General features: G+C 38.5%; 1 protein-coding gene across 4 annotated transcripts in view; it reads right to left on the bottom strand.

Annotated features, from left to right (window-relative positions):
- Positions 1 to 17549, bottom strand: part of CTCF (CCCTC-binding factor) — a 42565-nt gene that overhangs the window by 12408 nt on the left and 12608 nt on the right. For 3 of the 4 annotated variants that reach the window (XM_040253264.1, XM_040253261.1, XM_040253263.1), the window contains 3 exons: positions 4636 to 5425; positions 4128 to 4298; positions 1030 to 1163 (listed from right to left, as the gene is read on the bottom strand). In XM_040253264.1, coding sequence (XP_040109198.1) covers positions 1030 to 1163; positions 4128 to 4298; positions 4636 to 5416 — 1086 coding nt within the window. In that variant the 5' untranslated portion in view covers positions 5417 to 5425. Of the gene's footprint in view, positions 1 to 1029; positions 1164 to 4127; positions 4299 to 4635; positions 5426 to 14527; positions 14573 to 17549 lie in introns of all 4 variants that reach the window. The other variant, XM_040253262.1, reaches the window with a different exon arrangement.

Raw genomic sequence — 17549 nt, forward strand, 5'->3', positions numbered from 1 at the left:
CTAGGATTTCAAATACAATGTTGAAATTCTAACTGTGAGAATGGTATCTTGTTCCAAAGTTACTTAGGCTGGGTTTACTATAGGCTGCCAGTAGATACTTCTCATAATAAAGACATTTTCTTCTACACTTGACTTTGCTAGAACTTTAAACAGTATCAAGTATCAAATTCTGTAGTTTTTCAATTACAGAAATGATCATGTGGTTTTTCTTTAATCTCTCAATGTAGTACACACCAATAATTTCTTAATGTTCAATTACTCTTGCATTTTAGATACATTCTATCTAATAGTCACATTTTAGTAATACTCTATTACTAAATCTGGTCTGTTAATTTATTTAAAATTTTGGCTTTTCTGTGAGAAAAAGATACAGTTTTCTTTTTAGAAGTATCCTAATCCAACCAGTCCATTCTAAAGGAGATCAGTCCTGGGTGTTCTTTGGAGGGAATGATGCTAAAGCTGTAACTCCAATACTCTGGCCACCTCATGCAAAAAGTTGACTCACTGGAAAAGACTCTGATGCTGGGAAGGATTGGAGGCAAGAGGAGAAGAGGACGACAGAGGATGAGATGGCTGGATGGCATCACCAACTCGGACGTGAGTCTGAGTGAACTCCGGGAGTTGGTGATGGACAGGCAGCAATTCATGGGGTCGCAAAGAGCTGGACGCGACTGAGCAACTGAATTGAACTGAACTGAATCCAGTTTTGGTAACAAGGTAACCTCAAATAATTATGGTGATAAAATCTTCCATTTTGAAAACACTCTTGGTATAGTGACTTGTTTCTTTGAAGTTTGGTAGAATTTGCCTGTAACATTAATAACATGTAGATTAGTACTCTCTTTTTAATGGGTAAACCTTTCAGACTCATTAGAGAATTTTTTTTCTAGTGGTGGGGAGAAGGAGTGGTAGTAATCTAGTAAGGTATTCTGTCTTGTATTATGAGGATATAAACTATCCTCATACAGGAATCAGGATCTTCTTAAGACAAGGAACCAACAAGGAGCTGAGCTTCTACACTGAACTTACTTCTACACTGGCATAATCGCACATGGAACACTTAAATGGCTTCTCATGGGTGTGTTTGTAACGACGATGCCGCACCAATTCTCCACTAGTCACAAAGGCCATATCACAGTCTGGGCACTTGTGAGGACGAGTACCTAGACAAAGGAGGACATAACAGAAAGACAGGACATGGTTAATTACAGAGTTCAATGTGTGGCACAACTGCAGCATGAGGCTGGACCCTGGTTATCTTACCGACCATGCCTGAGAGTAGCTCCAAAAGCTATGGGTAAGCCCAACTGACTTTATAACACCAATCTCAAAATATTAAAAACACATGCCAAATGTTTAGTTTCTCTTAATTACCATTTTGAGTCTGCTGTCTTTGAATACAAAATCTTTTTTATCCCTATTTTGTGAATATTCTGATCACTATGGATTAAAGGTTAATAGAAATACCTGTTCCAACCCATCTAAAAAAATACAGAACACATCTTTTAAACCTCAATGTCTATCAAGTAGATATCACAGAATTAATAGTTATTTGACTCGAGATCCTTCTACACATCAAAACTTACTGTATTGAAATTATATATATAGAACCAGTGGGCTGTCCATATTGACCAACTTTTTCTTAAAAAAAAAAAAAAAAAGAAAGAAAAGAAATATAACAACATTGTTTTCTAAAAAAAAAAAAGTTTTCTATTTTAATTTGGTTTCATAAGGTATTCTAGAGATTTACCAAAGGCTTTAAAAGTAGTATTGCCTTTTATGTTATGTGATTTAAATAGACTGTTTTCAAATATCCATATCTAATATTCTGTGATCTGAATGTTAAATCATGGAATATTTAAATATTTTTTGAACTAATACTATATCTTCTATGGACTTCCCTGGTGGCTCAGACGGTAAAGCATCTGCCTACAATGTGGGAGACCCGGGTTTAATCCCTGGGTTGGGAAGATCTCCTGGAGAAGGAAATGGCAACCCACTCCAGTATTCTTGCCTGGAAAATCCCATAGATGGAAGAGCCTGGTAGGCTACAGTCCATGGGGTGGCAAAGAGTCAGACACGACTGAGCAAGACTTCACTTTCACTTATATCTTCTGTATTTCTTGTTTTATTTTTCCTTTCACTGAGATAATCTTATTGTTTTTAATGTCTTCCCATAGTAGCCTCATAATGTAACATGACTTTAGTGGATCTTCTCTAGCCACTTTATATTCTGAACACTGCACTGGAAATATTCTGACCAAGTAATATTCACAATAAGGAGATAAAGCTGACAGCAGAACACAGCAGTTTTCACAGGTTATTATTATGGCCATCTGTAATCATGGGAAGAAGTGAACAGCAAGGTCATCTCAAACACCAAAGTCAAAGGCAGGCTACCTTTGAGAATGGAATCAGGAAGACTCACAATGTTATGAACAGGACCAGCAGAAATGATTTTCCCAGAGATTGAGAATACTGGAGAGGGCAATGTGTTTGGATATGACAGCAATTATTAGAAAATTCCAAAGAATGTTCATTTATTCAGTTTGCTTCTTTAGTTCCACTGAGGATTAAGAGTGAAGGATAGAGTTCTTATGTATGAAAAATGTACAGTCTCGCGGTACAGATAGGTAAGTAAAAACAATTAACAAGAGAAGGAAAGCAACATCAATTCCTATTAGGACATGCTAAGCTGAAAACAAAGAATTTCCAATATTTACCTAGCATTACTGAAGGGGGAGAAAGAGGCCTGCCTCCGATAGACCTAAGCATGGCAATTAGGAAACAAGCGGACACCGCTGTGGGACATGAATTTTCATCAGGTTGTACCACATGACCGACTATGTCCCTCTGCTCAAGGTCCACGCTCACCAGGACACTGTTCAATTGCGAAAGCATCTGGACATAGGCAAGGGTACCCCCTAGGATGCAATACTATTGCATCTACAAAATAAAGGTGCATTCTTCACCAGGAACTGATGTTCTGTTATGCTCCTGACTCTTGAGGTTTGGTTAGTATGAATTAGTCCTGCCAAATCACTCCTAAATAGCCAAATTTCTTATTTTCAAAGCTGAGGACTTGACCATGACACAGTGCCCACATCAAGGCACTTCCATTCTGGCAGTCCTATAATGTGTTCAGCTGCTTTTATCCAGTCTTCTGCCTTTTCCCTAGGATTTTCAAACTACGAAATAGTTTTACCAAATAAAACATATTATCATCATCACGAGTCTGGGTAGAAACTAGGGGAATTGGTGAAAAGTGACTAAGTCACATTAACAAATACACTACTGCACAGCATACTGCTTATAGGCCAACCCCTACTTGATCATGTTCATCAGACAACTAACACATCAGAGAAAACAAGAGTCGTCATATAAAATGAGGTGGAGAATCTGGATAGAAGAAAGCTATTCTGCATGAAGAATCAGGTGAGAGAAGTTTCTATTTGCCCTTGGAGCCAACTGTCAACACCATAAGTGTGTAAGAGCCCAGAAGAGAGTCGCACAAGAGCTTCAGCCCACAGTTCTCCACTTTAGTGACCCCAGAACCTGACCACGGTCTACATGAAGCTTAATATTAGAATATTAAGTATGTGTGAACCATCAATGAACAAATGTTTGAAATGCTGGAACAGTGTCTTAAATTTTTCATTCTGGGTTTATGAACTGTAGCTTATTCTTTGAGGTAAAACAACCAGAAGCCACGGATTTTACAGAGGAGGACCACATTTCTAATGTTCTTCCTCATAGTGCCTGGCAACTGCTGCCTGGGATTTTGTGAGGTTAGTTTTTGTCATTGTTGTTAAAACTTTAGCAACACAATGGTGATGTCCTCAGGAAATATTATAGATTAGAAATATTATAGGTTGGTTAACTACCACAGAAAATCTTTATCTGAATCACCATCCTTATATAATTTGGATTTCCCATAAATTTTCTATATATTTGCCTATAAGTTCACCTGCTTACAATAAATCAAGATTACAAAAAAGGGTATCATAAGAAAGAACAAAGAAGTCTTACCACTTTTGCTCCCACTGGAATCAGCTTAGAAGATATTTAAAACTCAAGTTTAAGCCTTTGCTAAGCTGTAGTCCCCAACATGTTTATCCAGCACCTACCTGTGTGTGTATTAAGGTGATTCCTCAGAAGGGTGACTGTTCTGAATGCCCTGCCACAGAGATGACACTTATGTGGTCTCTCATCAGTGTGACTTTTCATATGCCGATCCAAATTTGAACGCCGTGGACATGTATAACTGCAAAGCTCACACTGGAATGTCTTCTTTACACCTATATGCATAATAAAACACTTACTTGTTGCAGGGTTTCAAAATTTTTAAGATTAATCCTAAGCTTAAACTTTTACAGATGTATTCTGTTAGCTTTTTATAACTAAACCCAATTAAGTCATATTTAGTCATAATTATCTCATGCTACCAATAGATTCCTTTCTTTTCAGGACTTAAAGTACTCAATCTGAAAACACTTTAGACTGGCTAAAAAAATTGATACCCACATCACAATCTTTAAAAAATAAATCCATTTAATGTAAGATAATCTGCATATGTACTGTTATGTGCTTTATCCCAAAATGGTTTTGAGAATATAATGGATAAACTTATTTTACCTTTCTTTTTAATTTTTGTTGGCTTTGGAGGCTTCATGTTACCAACCACTTTCTCTGCATTAACCTCTGACAGCAGACCCTCCTGCTGCTCTTCCTCAAAATCATACACAGACACATCCACATCTTTGCCCTCCTCTGTGTAACGCAGTTTGCTCTTTTTGGTTTTCTTTGTTTTTTTGGCTGGTGGCTGATAGTCTGGGTCTTTCTGCCAACTAGGATCTTCCTGAGGCGGAAGTTCCCCTTGCTCTAGGGTCTCCACCTCTCCATTGGCCCCCACTTTTACCACTTGAAACCCTTCAGGCAAAGGTAAGGTGTGACATATCACGGGTTCACTTTCTGCAAGGCCCTCTTTAGACACTTCATTCTCATAAGCCCCCTGAAGTTCTTCTACTGAAGTGGTAGCAACAGGTACAGTCACAGGAACAGGTACTTGTACAAGTTGAAGCTCTCCTATGTTGATAGGCTGTTCCTCCATATTTACAACCTGCAAGGTTATAATCTGGGTATCGTCCACGGCAGTCTCTGCTTCTGGAGCAACTGCACCCTCCATGACTTCAGTCTTCATCTGAAGAAGGGTAGGATCCAGCTGTTCCATCATCACCATCTGTACACTGCTATTGACATCCTGGACCACCTCACCACCATCAGTCTGGTTCTGGGGAAGGTGGCAAGTGTCCTCTTCCTGGCCCCCTTCCCGGCGTCTCTGGTAAGTCTTTCTCTCCTTTCCTTTAATGAAAGTTTCAGACTCTTCCACAATGGCTTCAACCGCCTCACCTTCCATTTCCCCTTCCTTTATTAAGGGAGAACACAGATTGTTATTTAAAATAAAATTTATCTAAACGAAAACATATACATTTTAAAACAAAAAAGGACCACCAATGTTTGTTAATATTACAAATAGACACAACAGATATTATGCACCTCCTGGTGGAAGAAGGGAATACTATCTATGAAGCAGTCTTTTAAGTCAAAACAAAAAAACCTTAAATCAAGCCTCTAGATCCAACTACCAATTAATAGGAAATTGGTGACAGAGGTTATTAATTTAAACTCCAGGAATGAAATTCATGAAACGCAGACTAAAGGAAACTGCAGGAATAACTACTCATTGTCTTCTGTAAAGAAATCACCAGGAAGAAAAAAAAACGTGAAGGGTACAGGGACAGACTACAGATCAGTGGTTCTTATGCCAGGAGACATTTGGCAAGGCCTGGACATGTTTCTGACTGTGTGGATCACAACAAACTGTGGAAAATTCTTAAAGAGATGGGAGACCAGACCACCTGACCTGCCTCCTGAAAAATCTGTATGCAGGTCAAGAAGCAGTTAGAACTGGACATGGAACAATGGACTGATTCCAAATTACGAATGAAGTATGTCAAGGCTGCATACTGTCACCCTGCTTATTTAACTTATATGCAGAGTACATCATGCGAAATGCCAGGCTGAATGAAGCGCAAGCTGGAATCAAGACTGCCGGGAGAAATATCAAATAACCTCAGATATGCAAATAACACCACCTTTACGGCAGAAAGTAAAGAGGAACTGAAGAGCCTCTTGATGAAAGTCAAAGAGGAGAGTGAAAAAGCTGGCTTAAAGCTCAACATTCAAAAAACGAAGATCATGGCATCCAGTCCCATCACTTCATGGCAAATAGATGGGGAAACAGTAACAGATTTTCTTATCTTGGGCTCCAAATTACTGCAGACGGTGACTGCAGTCATGAAATTAAAAAGACACTGTTCCTTGGAAGAAAAGTTTGGCCAACCTAGACAGCATATTAAAAAGCAAAGACATTACTTTGCCAACAAAGGTCCGTCTAGTCATGCTATGGTTTTTCCAATAGTCATGTATGGATGTGAGAGTTGGACTATAAAGAAATCTGAGCGCTGAAGAATTGATGCTTTTGAACTGTGGTGTTGGAAAAGACTCTTGAGAGTCCCTTGGACTGCAAGGAGATCCAACCAGTCCATCCTAAAGGAAATCAGTACTGAATATTCATTGGAAGGACTGATGCTGAAGCTCCAATACTCTGGCCACCCGATGTGAAAAACTGACTCACTAGAAAAGACCCTGATGCTGGGCAAGACTGAAGGCAGGAGAAGGGGACGAGAGAGGATGAGACGGTTGGATGGCATCACCGACTTGATGGAAATGAGTTTCAGCAAGCTCTGGGAGTTGGTGATGGACAGGGAAGCCTGGCATCCTGCAGTCCATGGGTTCACAAAGAGTCGGACGTGACTGAGCGACCCAACTTGACTTGGACATGTTTCCGGTTGTCACTACTTGTGCAGGTAAGCTACCAGTATCTAGTGCTATCTAGTGGATAGAGGCCAAAGACGTTATGAAGCATCCTACTCTGCACAGGTGAGTCTTTCACAACAAAGAATTATTGGTCCCCAAATGTCAGTAAGTGCAGAGGTTGAGAAACCCTGATACAGACAAAAGAAGCTTTTAAGAGATACAGCGACCACAATCTATGGATCTTGTTTGTATTGATTCAAACCAACAAATGTTATTTTAAAATGCCATGAGATAATGGGATTTGACTCTGTCTGGATATTTGATATTGAAGTTATTAACAAAACTAGTTTAAATCTTACACATTTCTTACATCTGCCAGATGACTTGTTTTTAGCTAAATTCTCCCTTAGAAAACAAGTCACTGGAATGCCTTTTCACCATGCTTTTCTTTTTCTTTGAGCCAGAATCAGAACTTGAATCCAGAGTCCAATGGCCGCTACCACACACCTCCACCTCCTGACTCATACCATCATCTCACACCTGAAATACATTCATGTATTTCTTTTCTCTATAAGGCCATAAGTTTGTTGAGGACAGAGACCATGTATATAACAAGTAGTTTTTACCCTTTAGCACTGTGCCTAGGTTAGTAAGAACACAATAAATGCTAACTGAATACATAACAGAAAATAGAAAAATCAGTTTCTCTCTCTGATTTATAGTTTCTGGCTCTTACATCTTGTGAGTGCTGAGAATACCTAGGTATCTAAGAGTAAAATGAGTCTGCGCAATGTTCCATTCCTATCAATAAACTGACTTAACAAAACTAATAAGTATATAAAAGGTTAATTTAAAATTAAAATTTAAAGTGTTTTGTATTCTTGCTCTCATCTCAAACAAAGCTTCTGCCACGTCTATCAGAGACCCATCTCTTCAATTCAGGTACCTTAACACTATCCGAATAGCAGTCAGAGAAGGCTCCTTAAGTCAGGACCACCTGCAAGGTAGTACAAAGACCAAGATTATGCAGACTTGATCCTGCGTTTTAGGAGTTATTGTCTAACAAAACAGAATAGGTACAATGGCTCAAGGTAAAAGAAGGGAGGTTTGGTCAGGTGTGAGATCAAGATGGGCAGGACTTTTAAAGGCAAAACGGTACATGCGTGCATGTGTGCACACACATGCTTAAAAAGCATACAATAGAGGAAAGAATAGAAAGAGATAGGAGAAAGATGTGTTGGTTCTGGCCATAGACTGGATAGTCTTGAAAGACAAAATATTAAGACTATACTCATTTGGTTGTCAATGGAAATCACATATGCTTTCTAAGCACTGAAAATTGAGACTTACTTGATTCATAAAGAACAGTGCTTGATTTCTTCAACAAAGTGTATCTGTATATTTGCAAAGAGGAGAGACGTACTGACCCCAGATAATCTATTCAGATTCATGACTGGTTGGTCTTTAAGCCATTATTTTTCCTTGAATGTATCTGCTGATAAAACCACCACACTATTATGCACTTAAATTTTTCTCAAAATAATCTGTTTCCCCAGTGGGCTTGTTAAAACTCTTTGAGGGAAAAAGCCAGGGTTGAAGCAACCCTACGTATTTGGACCGATTCAGCAAACCTCACTATCTGCATACAACAAAACCAAGCCTAATGGAAAACCTTGTGGGTTGCTGGGTTTTCCTCATTTGTTCTGCCATTACCTACTTTCCTTAGCCCCTTGTATTCAACAACCAAGAGTATACTACAATGCTCGATGCAAAGACCTCTTACTATCTGTTCCGTTAACAGGACGAATATAACAAAATGCTACCACCAAACGTGAGGGTCAAGGGACATTTGTGAAGCGCTTTATAATTTGCCTATAAATGAAAAATGTCTGAGCATCAATGTGCTAGCATTTTTATAAGATTTTATTTATATTTCTGATAGTGAAAAACTACTTTAGGCATGATCCTAGCTACATATAACCACTTCTTTTATATAACCACTACTGTTCAGACATATCATTCTTGGGATAAGAATGTTCTATACTAGAACCATCCAATAGAAACGTGAGCTACATACATATAATTCAAATTTTTCCAGTAGCCATATTTAAAAGTAAAAAAAAACAGTCAATTTTAGTAATCTAACCCAAATATATCCAAAATAGTATCATTTCAAGATGAAATCAATTTTTAAAAGTTGAGATACTGTACCTTTTTTTATAATAAGCCTTTGAAATCTGGTATAAATTTATAGTAAATCTCAATTTGAACCAGTCACACGGTAAATTCTCAACAGCCACAAGTGGGTAGGTGCTATTGAGGACCAGGAACACTGGCTTAACCTCAGAACTTCTAAAAACAGAATTTCAGGCTCTATCCTTGACTCACAGAATTACAACTTGCAATTTAACAGATCCCCGAATGGTGTCATATATTAAAGTCTGAGATGCACTACTTTATACTATTACTTTCCTTATTTTTTCCAAAAAAACAAAAAACAAAAAACCTTCCCAGGCCATGATGGTCTGAAATCAATACCCCAACAGATGATGATAACTTCAATGCTGGAGTTAGGAACAGAGAAAAGAATGCCCCCAACACTGATGATGGAAACATTCTTGGAAAAGTATCAAAAAACAAAAAATTTCACACGCTGTAAATGCTAATACCGGCCCAGCCACAGAATCACTACATAATCCAGGCTATTCAGATATCCTCAATAATAAAACTGGTGGAGGAAAAGCATTTAATCTCTGAGCTCGGTGAGATTTTGTGGCACACAACAATCTGAAGAACACTGAAAAATCCATCTTGTCTCTGCCATGAATTTGAGAACTTAAAATACTAGAAATAGCTTGTAAATAACCAAGTCCAACCCAAAAGAGATTGTGGAATTATAAACCAGGCAGAAAAAGAATTAGTGCAAAGGAATCAAACTGAAACCAACTATGCTGCCTGGGAGTTGAGCTGACAAGAGTACCCTCTCATCATGAAAAAACACATGGCATAAGGTCCATGAACATCATCATCTATTCAGGGTCTTATAGCAGTAGGTTCTATTTTTACAGAGAAAAATCAGACACAAAGTAGCAAGCCACCAACTTCTCCCATTCACTGCTTGGAAGTCTCAGGGCATGCCTTCCAGGAATGGATCCTCTACTTCCACTGGGGGTGGGGAGGTGGGGGGGGGAGGGAAGGAGTCTACCAGTCAGTAACTAACCTAACAGGCCGGCCGGGGGTCTCTCTCCCCACTCCCTGGAGACTGTGCTATCCTAGCTGTTTCACCCCATTAGTGGTCTGGATCCATCCTTTCCCTCCTCCCACTGGCTCAGCTGTGCCTCCCGCTTTCCACTCAGTTTCCGGTAAGTCTGTCATAGTCTTGGCCTCTCTGCTTACTTGAGGCAGGTATGCTTTCTAGATTATGTCAAATCTTTTAGTGGACCAATGGCATTAAGAACAGGTTTATATTAACCTCTGGACAAAACTCTTTTACATTATCAAAGTATATTAGCTTATTTATATAAGTCTGAAAAATGAAGCACAAATAGGACTTTTAAAAAATTGTTCACAATTTCTACGCCTAATCACCTAGTACTTTGATGCTATTTTTTTTCCTCTCTTAGAGATGTATTTTTAAATACAGATGAGACTATATACATAAAATTTACATATATTTATATAAGGCTTTGCGGTGTTTTAAATACCTTACTAAATAACTTATTAAAAAGGACTCCACTCCCAACTCAGCCCTCTCTAGTCCTTCTGCTTGGTACACAAGCACCATTCACCAGGAACCACTCCAGCCAACCTGAAGATCTTCCCCTCATCCTCAAACTCAATTTTTCTTTGGCATCTAACAGTATGAAGCTGATTCCTCCTTCATCAGTCTCTCTTCTCTCTTGGCTCCTGCTTTCCTAGGTCTCTCCCTTGTTTCTGAGAGCTCTTCCCCCAGCCACTCTGAGCAACATCAAGACTCTGTTCCTTTCTCTGTAGCCATTCAGTTCATGTTGTCTCAACCCAGAGGTCTTCTAAATCCACATGTGCAATTCCTCAGTTTCAGTGCCTAAAGGATCTCTCTTCTGTGGGTGTCTGGCTATCACCTTCAACTCAGTGGCACTGGATAAGGAATAAAGAAACCTGGGGAATCCCCCGGCAGTCCAGGGATTAGGACTCAGTGCTCTCACTGCTATGGCCCAGGTTCAATCCCTGGTTGGGGAACCAAGATCCTGCAAGCCGTGTGGCGCAGCTAAAATAAAAGAAAGAAACCCAGACTCTAAACCCTCATCATCCCTAACCAACCAAATGAGCTTGGCAAAATGGGTTAGTCCTCTGGGTTGCAGCAGCACACAAACAAAATGGAACTCTGAAGAACAGATCCTTCCCTGTACCCTCAACCATCTTGGTGAAAAACTGAAGCTTCGGAGTATTAAAAAAAAAAAAAAAAATCATTCAATCAGATCAACTTATGGGTAGAAGATGGGTCAAGATGGGGTTTCCTTAGACTGAGGCAGGGTGAACCTGCATATGAGGGTGAGGAACCTGCAAGAGAGGAAAACTGGTATCTGAGTACCTCTTGCTCACCACTGTGAAAAAAAAACACAGGCTGACTGGTTGAGTGGGAGGGTTCGCAGGCCCAGACTCTCCACAAAGTATCCAGAAGTCTGCCTGTGCTCCTACACCACCAACCTGACCTGCATCCTAAGGGAATCTACTGGATCAGCTCTTCCCCTCTTGCCTGTCAGTGCTGTATCAGCTCTCTATTGCTCAAAGCTTTTTCTCCTAAAATTCCCCTTAACCCCACTTGACAATTTAGCATCTGCTGTCTCTGTATTCCCCCTTGATCAACCCCACAGTAGCTGTCTCTATTCCTTTACATCTCTTCCACGCCTCAGTTCACCAGTTTGGTTTCTGTTCCCCAATACTCAATTGAACTGCTCTGAAGCCAGTAATGGCCCTTAACTGGTAAACCCAAAGGAGACTTTTCTGTCCTTACCTGACTTGACCTCTTTGTGGAATTCAGCATTCTACTCTAGGCTTTAACCCAAATTATGCCAGACTACCAGAAAGCTGGGTATATTTGGGTCACTTGGTCTTATTCCTTATAGAACTGCTCTCACCAAGTTTTATTTTGACATTATGCCCTTGACTTACACTAAAGTATACATGGAAGAAATTTCCAGTTACTGGAAAAGCTTTGTTTCAAGTAAGGAATTTTTTTCTTACATTCTGAGACCTATGTAACAGGATCATGTTACCATTATTTTAGCTGGCCACACCTTTATGAATCTTTTCCCTCTCAAACTATGTAATAACTTTTTATTCTAATTTGTATTTTCTGGGGTTTTGAATTTGTATCATTTACCATTTATATTTTCTATACATTTCTTCAACTTCTTTGTGGAACAAGATGAGCTATAAATAAACAAAATATATACAGCTATTATTTAATAAATAGGAAATTCAGAAAAACATATAGAAATATAAACAACATTCTTAACACAACCTCAATTCAAAATTTGCAGACCTTTTTGAAGATCACAAAACTCTTCTAGGAGACATAAAAGACCTCACTCAATAGGCACACTGCTATCCTATATCCATGATCAGAAAGACCAAACATCATAAAGATGTTAATTATTTCTAGCTCATATAATTTTCAAAATCTGACTGAAAAATAAACAAGATATTGAGGATAGTGATACAGTTTTTGAAAAATGAAGGCCACCCTTTATTTCCAAATATTAGCATAGTATAAAGCCACAATAAGTAATACAGTGTAGTACTGCCACTATCACAGTCAGCCAAGATAAACAGAATAGAGAATCCAGAAACAATTCATAGCATATATAAAGTTGTCAGTTTAAAATTACTTGGGGAGGACTTCCCTGGTGGCCCAGGGGTTAAGAATCAGAACTCCCAAGGCAAAGGCCCAGGTTCCATCCCTGGTCAGGAAACTAGATCCCATGTGCCACACTGAGAGTTTCGCCACAACAAAGATCTGAGTACCACAACTAAAACCTAACAGAGCCAAATAAATATTTTAAAAATTAAATCAGGAAGGAAAGAGGATTATTTTGATAAAATGTGCCAGAAAAACTATAAATGAGTGGAGTATTTAAGTTACAGTAAGTTACACCTTTGATCCATCTGGAATATATTCTGTTCTAAGAGATAAGGAGACATTCACAAAAACAAGAAAGAAATGGTAATTTCATGGTGGTCCAGTGGTTAGGACTCCATGCTCTCACTGCCAAGGTCTCAGGTTTGATCCCTGGCTGGGGATCTGGGATCCCACAAGCCAAATTGAAAAAGATATAGGTAAATGGCCTTCCGATCTCAGAATGAGGAAGGCTTTATGTTTAAGATTCCTAAATAACAGGAAAGCATTGAGGAAACTGTTGAAATTTTGACCACCTTGAAGCTTAAAAAAACACCCCCAAAACTGTAAAAACAAAAACATGTTGAATAAAATGGCCAAAAAGAACATATCTGCAGCATATATGACAAAAGATTAATAATAATATCCTTATTATATTAGTAGTTATAAATTTTATAAGAAAAAGACAAATACCAAAAAAGAAGGCTGGGAAAAGGACACAAGTAGATCACTCAAAGAAATACAAATGGTAGATGAATAAAAAAACCCAAAGAAACAACTAAGTCTAAACATTAAGAAGAATACAAATTAAAACAATGTGACAGCACTGTCTCTCTATTAAACCGTAAGACTATTTTAAAGGATAACTCAACCCAGTGGAAATAGCAAGGTAACTCACAGATACAGCGAACAATCTAGTGGTTGCCAGACAGGAGGCGAGCTGGGGGTGGGTGACAGCGGTGAACAAGACTAAGAGGCACAAACTACCACTTAAAGAATAAAAAATATTAACTTTGTATGATGTGCAATCTAAAAAAATATCCAATCACTATGCTGCACACCTGAAACTAATGTCATATTCTAAGTAAACTACCAAAAAAAAAAAAAAAAAATCAGCAAGGTAACTAGTGATATGAGTCAGAATTTTTAATATTCAAATTGTGATCCAATAATTTAGCTTCAGATTTTATGATCAGAAATAATCAGAGATTATAAGGACATTGTTAATCAGAGTGAATAATTATAAACAACCTAAAATTACAACCATAAGGGAAAGTTTAATTTGGTAAATGATGACACATCCATAAAACAGTATCATACAGATATTAAAAATCATGTTTTAATATAATCCTCATATGAGGAAAATGCTTGTTCCATACTAAAAAAAGGGGGGGGAGGCAGGGAGAAAAATAGAATGGAATAGTCATTAGGAGCTAGGCTTTCCTGCCAGAGACCTGAATCCCATTTCTGGTTCTTCCACCTACTAGGAGTGTGACCTGGAGTGAAACATGCTACCCTTCCGTGCCTTATTTTCCTTCCTACAAAACAAAGAGAACAATGGTATTCACTTCACTGGCTGTTGTAAAGATTAAATAAAACAACGTGGGCAAAACCTGGCTACTGTGCTCTTCTGTATCTTTATAGGTCACCCCAGAAGGCAAACAAACATGTTAGCTGAATACATGACCTTTCAGTTTCTTAGAATTCTAATCACGAACCTTAGATAAACTTTCCCCACAAAAATTACTTCTCTGATAAACTACCAATTACCTTTAGAATCAAGGTAGTTGACAGAAATCTGCTGACTGATCAAATCTAGGAATGAAAGAGAAAGAGTCAAAAGAACAGAACAGCCTCCCAGGCTGGTCTCTTACTACCCTGTCTAGCATACTGCTGCCAACTAAACCTTCCTGAAAAATACACGAGGACTGAGGGTTACTGAATCAGCTCCAATCTCTTTGGCTTCGCTCCCAGAGCTCTGGAAGATCTGTTACCATCCTTTCAAACCATCCAACCTCACCTTTGGTGCATCTTCCACACAACTGCCTACTGTCCTCTCTCCTCCAGGTCTAGTCATCCTCTATTCAAAGATTTCTCAACCTTGACTAGTGCAGACTGACTCTAATTTATTCTGCTTTTGTTATTTTGTTTATTTATTTGAATACACTGTTCTGTGTACCTGTCTTTCCCCTAATAGATTATTAGCTTGTCAAAGGCAGGAACTATGCCTTTCACTTCTGAATACTCTATAGCAATGAACACAAAACAGTGTTAGGTAAGCAGCAGACATCCAATACTAGTGTCACTGTCATCTGAAACATGTATAAATGGCTCCTGCACATGACAAAAGCAGGAAGAGAACATAAAAAACAAAACACTGTTTATGTGCTAAGTGGAAGCTTAACTATATGAATTTATACCCTTCATTGCTATGTTTATGTCATTTCTCAAAAAGAAAAAAGTAAGCCCTGACAATACAAGTATAGGTTTAGATTTTAAAAATACTGCCACAAAAATAAAGGCTAATTGTGAATACACTAATTTTCGAAGATGTTAAGGCTTAGTAATTTATCACCTGATAATGTGGCTTTATAGCAAATGTGTCAGGTTATTTCTCAAAGGGAAACTACCAAAATAATCTTTCACACTCACACCACTGCAAAGTCATTTGGGTAGACTGGTTATTATAACATATACATGTACTAAGAATAAGACATGTGCACTGAGAATAAGACAGTAGAGAAGGATAATTTCCAGAAGTCCACTTTACAAATAAAACCACCAAAACTTTTGTTTAATACACTACTGTTTTCTACAAGGGACAACTGACTGCTAAAAACCCCAATTTATTTCTTGGAGCAGATCAGAAGACCATCTACACTCTTGGCAGGAAACAGCAGCCCCAACTCCCCACTGAGCTTCCACAAGCCACAGCAATTCTGAAACAATCTAACATGGAGGTCACCTAACAACTTGCCTTCAGAGTGCTCAACAGAAATCATCAGACATCATTAGAAGACAGAGAAGAAAAGAGACACTTTGTAGCTTTCTCTTTTCTAGATCTCTAAATCACAAGAAGGTTTTCATACCAGGAGAATGAAAAACCTAGTCCAGTATCTGCACTGTGGGGCGTGGGTGTACCTGCTCAGTCAAATCTGACTCTTTGCGACCCCTTGGACTGCAGCCATTCTGACTGCAGAGGATACTAAGTGCCATTATGAAAAGCGGAAAAAATGAATACAAATAAGTAACCAGTCTCTCCTGAGAGTGAAAGGAAAAGCTGACTTATTGGATGCATAACACTAGCCAAAAATAATTTACCCCTTTGAAACAAAAGTTAAAGTTGAAAAATTAAAATAGGAGAATAAAATAACTATTTTACTCTACTGTTCCTAGAAATATATACATCATCATTTTGTCTGACAGCTGAAGATAAAGTGAAGTATCATGCCCATAAATACTGAGTACCGGGAAAGCTGCAGACTACAGAAAAGAATGGGAAGGAATAGGTGGAAAGGATGACTCAATCTGAGAAGCAGAAAAGTATCAGTGACCATTTATTTCAGGATGGTCAGAAGCAGCCTTTATCTGAAGTAGCACTCACCTACTCAGTCACATATACACCTTTCTCTTCCCTGTTATGTGCTGTTAACTTTAAAAAGAACAGCTGGGGCATTTAGGGGAGGAAAGAGAGGAAATTAAAAGGGAAACAAAATTGTATCTCTTAAGTAATAAAGGTTAAGAGCACCCCAGTTTTTAACAATCCTTCTCCCCATTTGTTAATATTAAAAGATACAGTCAATTATTCTAATAGCTACTTGAAAAAAAAATCTAAGGAGAGCTTCAAATGTAGGAAATACATACATAATAAAATATTTGTAATGGCAACAGCAAAACAACTATAGGAGGTAAAAGAGTTCTTTTGCTACAAGAACAATAAGTGCTAAACCAGTAATAATTATTTTATCAAAAGGCACTGGTGCTGGGTACACAGAAATGAACTTCTCTTTTAATTACTTAAAAATTAAAAAAAAGTCCTAAGTGCACAGCTCTCTTCTCAGAGAGCTCCTCATCTGACAGGGAGACAAAGAGAACAAATAGCTACACAGTGTGTGCTATAACAGAGGTTAACACATACTTTCCACCTCGTGGCAAAAAGGATGGTTTAAGCTGGTGAATGTAGGCTTTAAGGAGAAATTGCTAAAGCTAGATCTTAAAGGATGAGATGGACCTTGCCAGACAAACTATAGTAGAGAGGAACATTCTAGCAAAGGCAAATAGTAAATGGAGAAAATTTAAGCCCCTCATTGAGTAGTCTGTCTATTTCACTCATTGGACATTTATACACGAAACAGAAGACAAGGCTTTTCTGGCTGTCAGCATCCTAGTGCCACACTGGAGGCAGCCTCCCAAGCATGAGCTATCCCTCTCTGCCTTCTACAGCCTGAATGATACTTTGCTGGCATACAGCAACCTAATGCCTCACTTCTCTTTGTTCTCTCATTTCTCTAGTCTTCCAAGGGTGACTATGTCAGGGGCCCCAAAAACTCTCCTTGCCCTGCTCCAGGCCCATATTCCTAAAAGCAGCTCAGAATTAAGACTGTTTACAGTGGTCCTACAGTGTTTCATCACTGAAAATATAAGAAAGGCTGGGGATGTACAGGAAGTCTATCACTTTGAACAAATAATTATGTTATAAAAAGGAATAAACTATACACACAGTGTAAAATATACAAAACATCTAATAAGTACACCTATGGATTTGGGGGCCGTTCTACCTGAGCAGTGGTTC

Source organism: Oryx dammah, unplaced genomic scaffold, assembly GCF_014754425.2.
Source record: "Oryx dammah isolate SB20612 unplaced genomic scaffold, SCBI_Odam_1.1 HiC_scaffold_13, whole genome shotgun sequence".
In the NCBI taxonomy this organism is placed as follows: Eukaryota; Metazoa; Chordata; class Mammalia; order Artiodactyla; family Bovidae; genus Oryx; species Oryx dammah.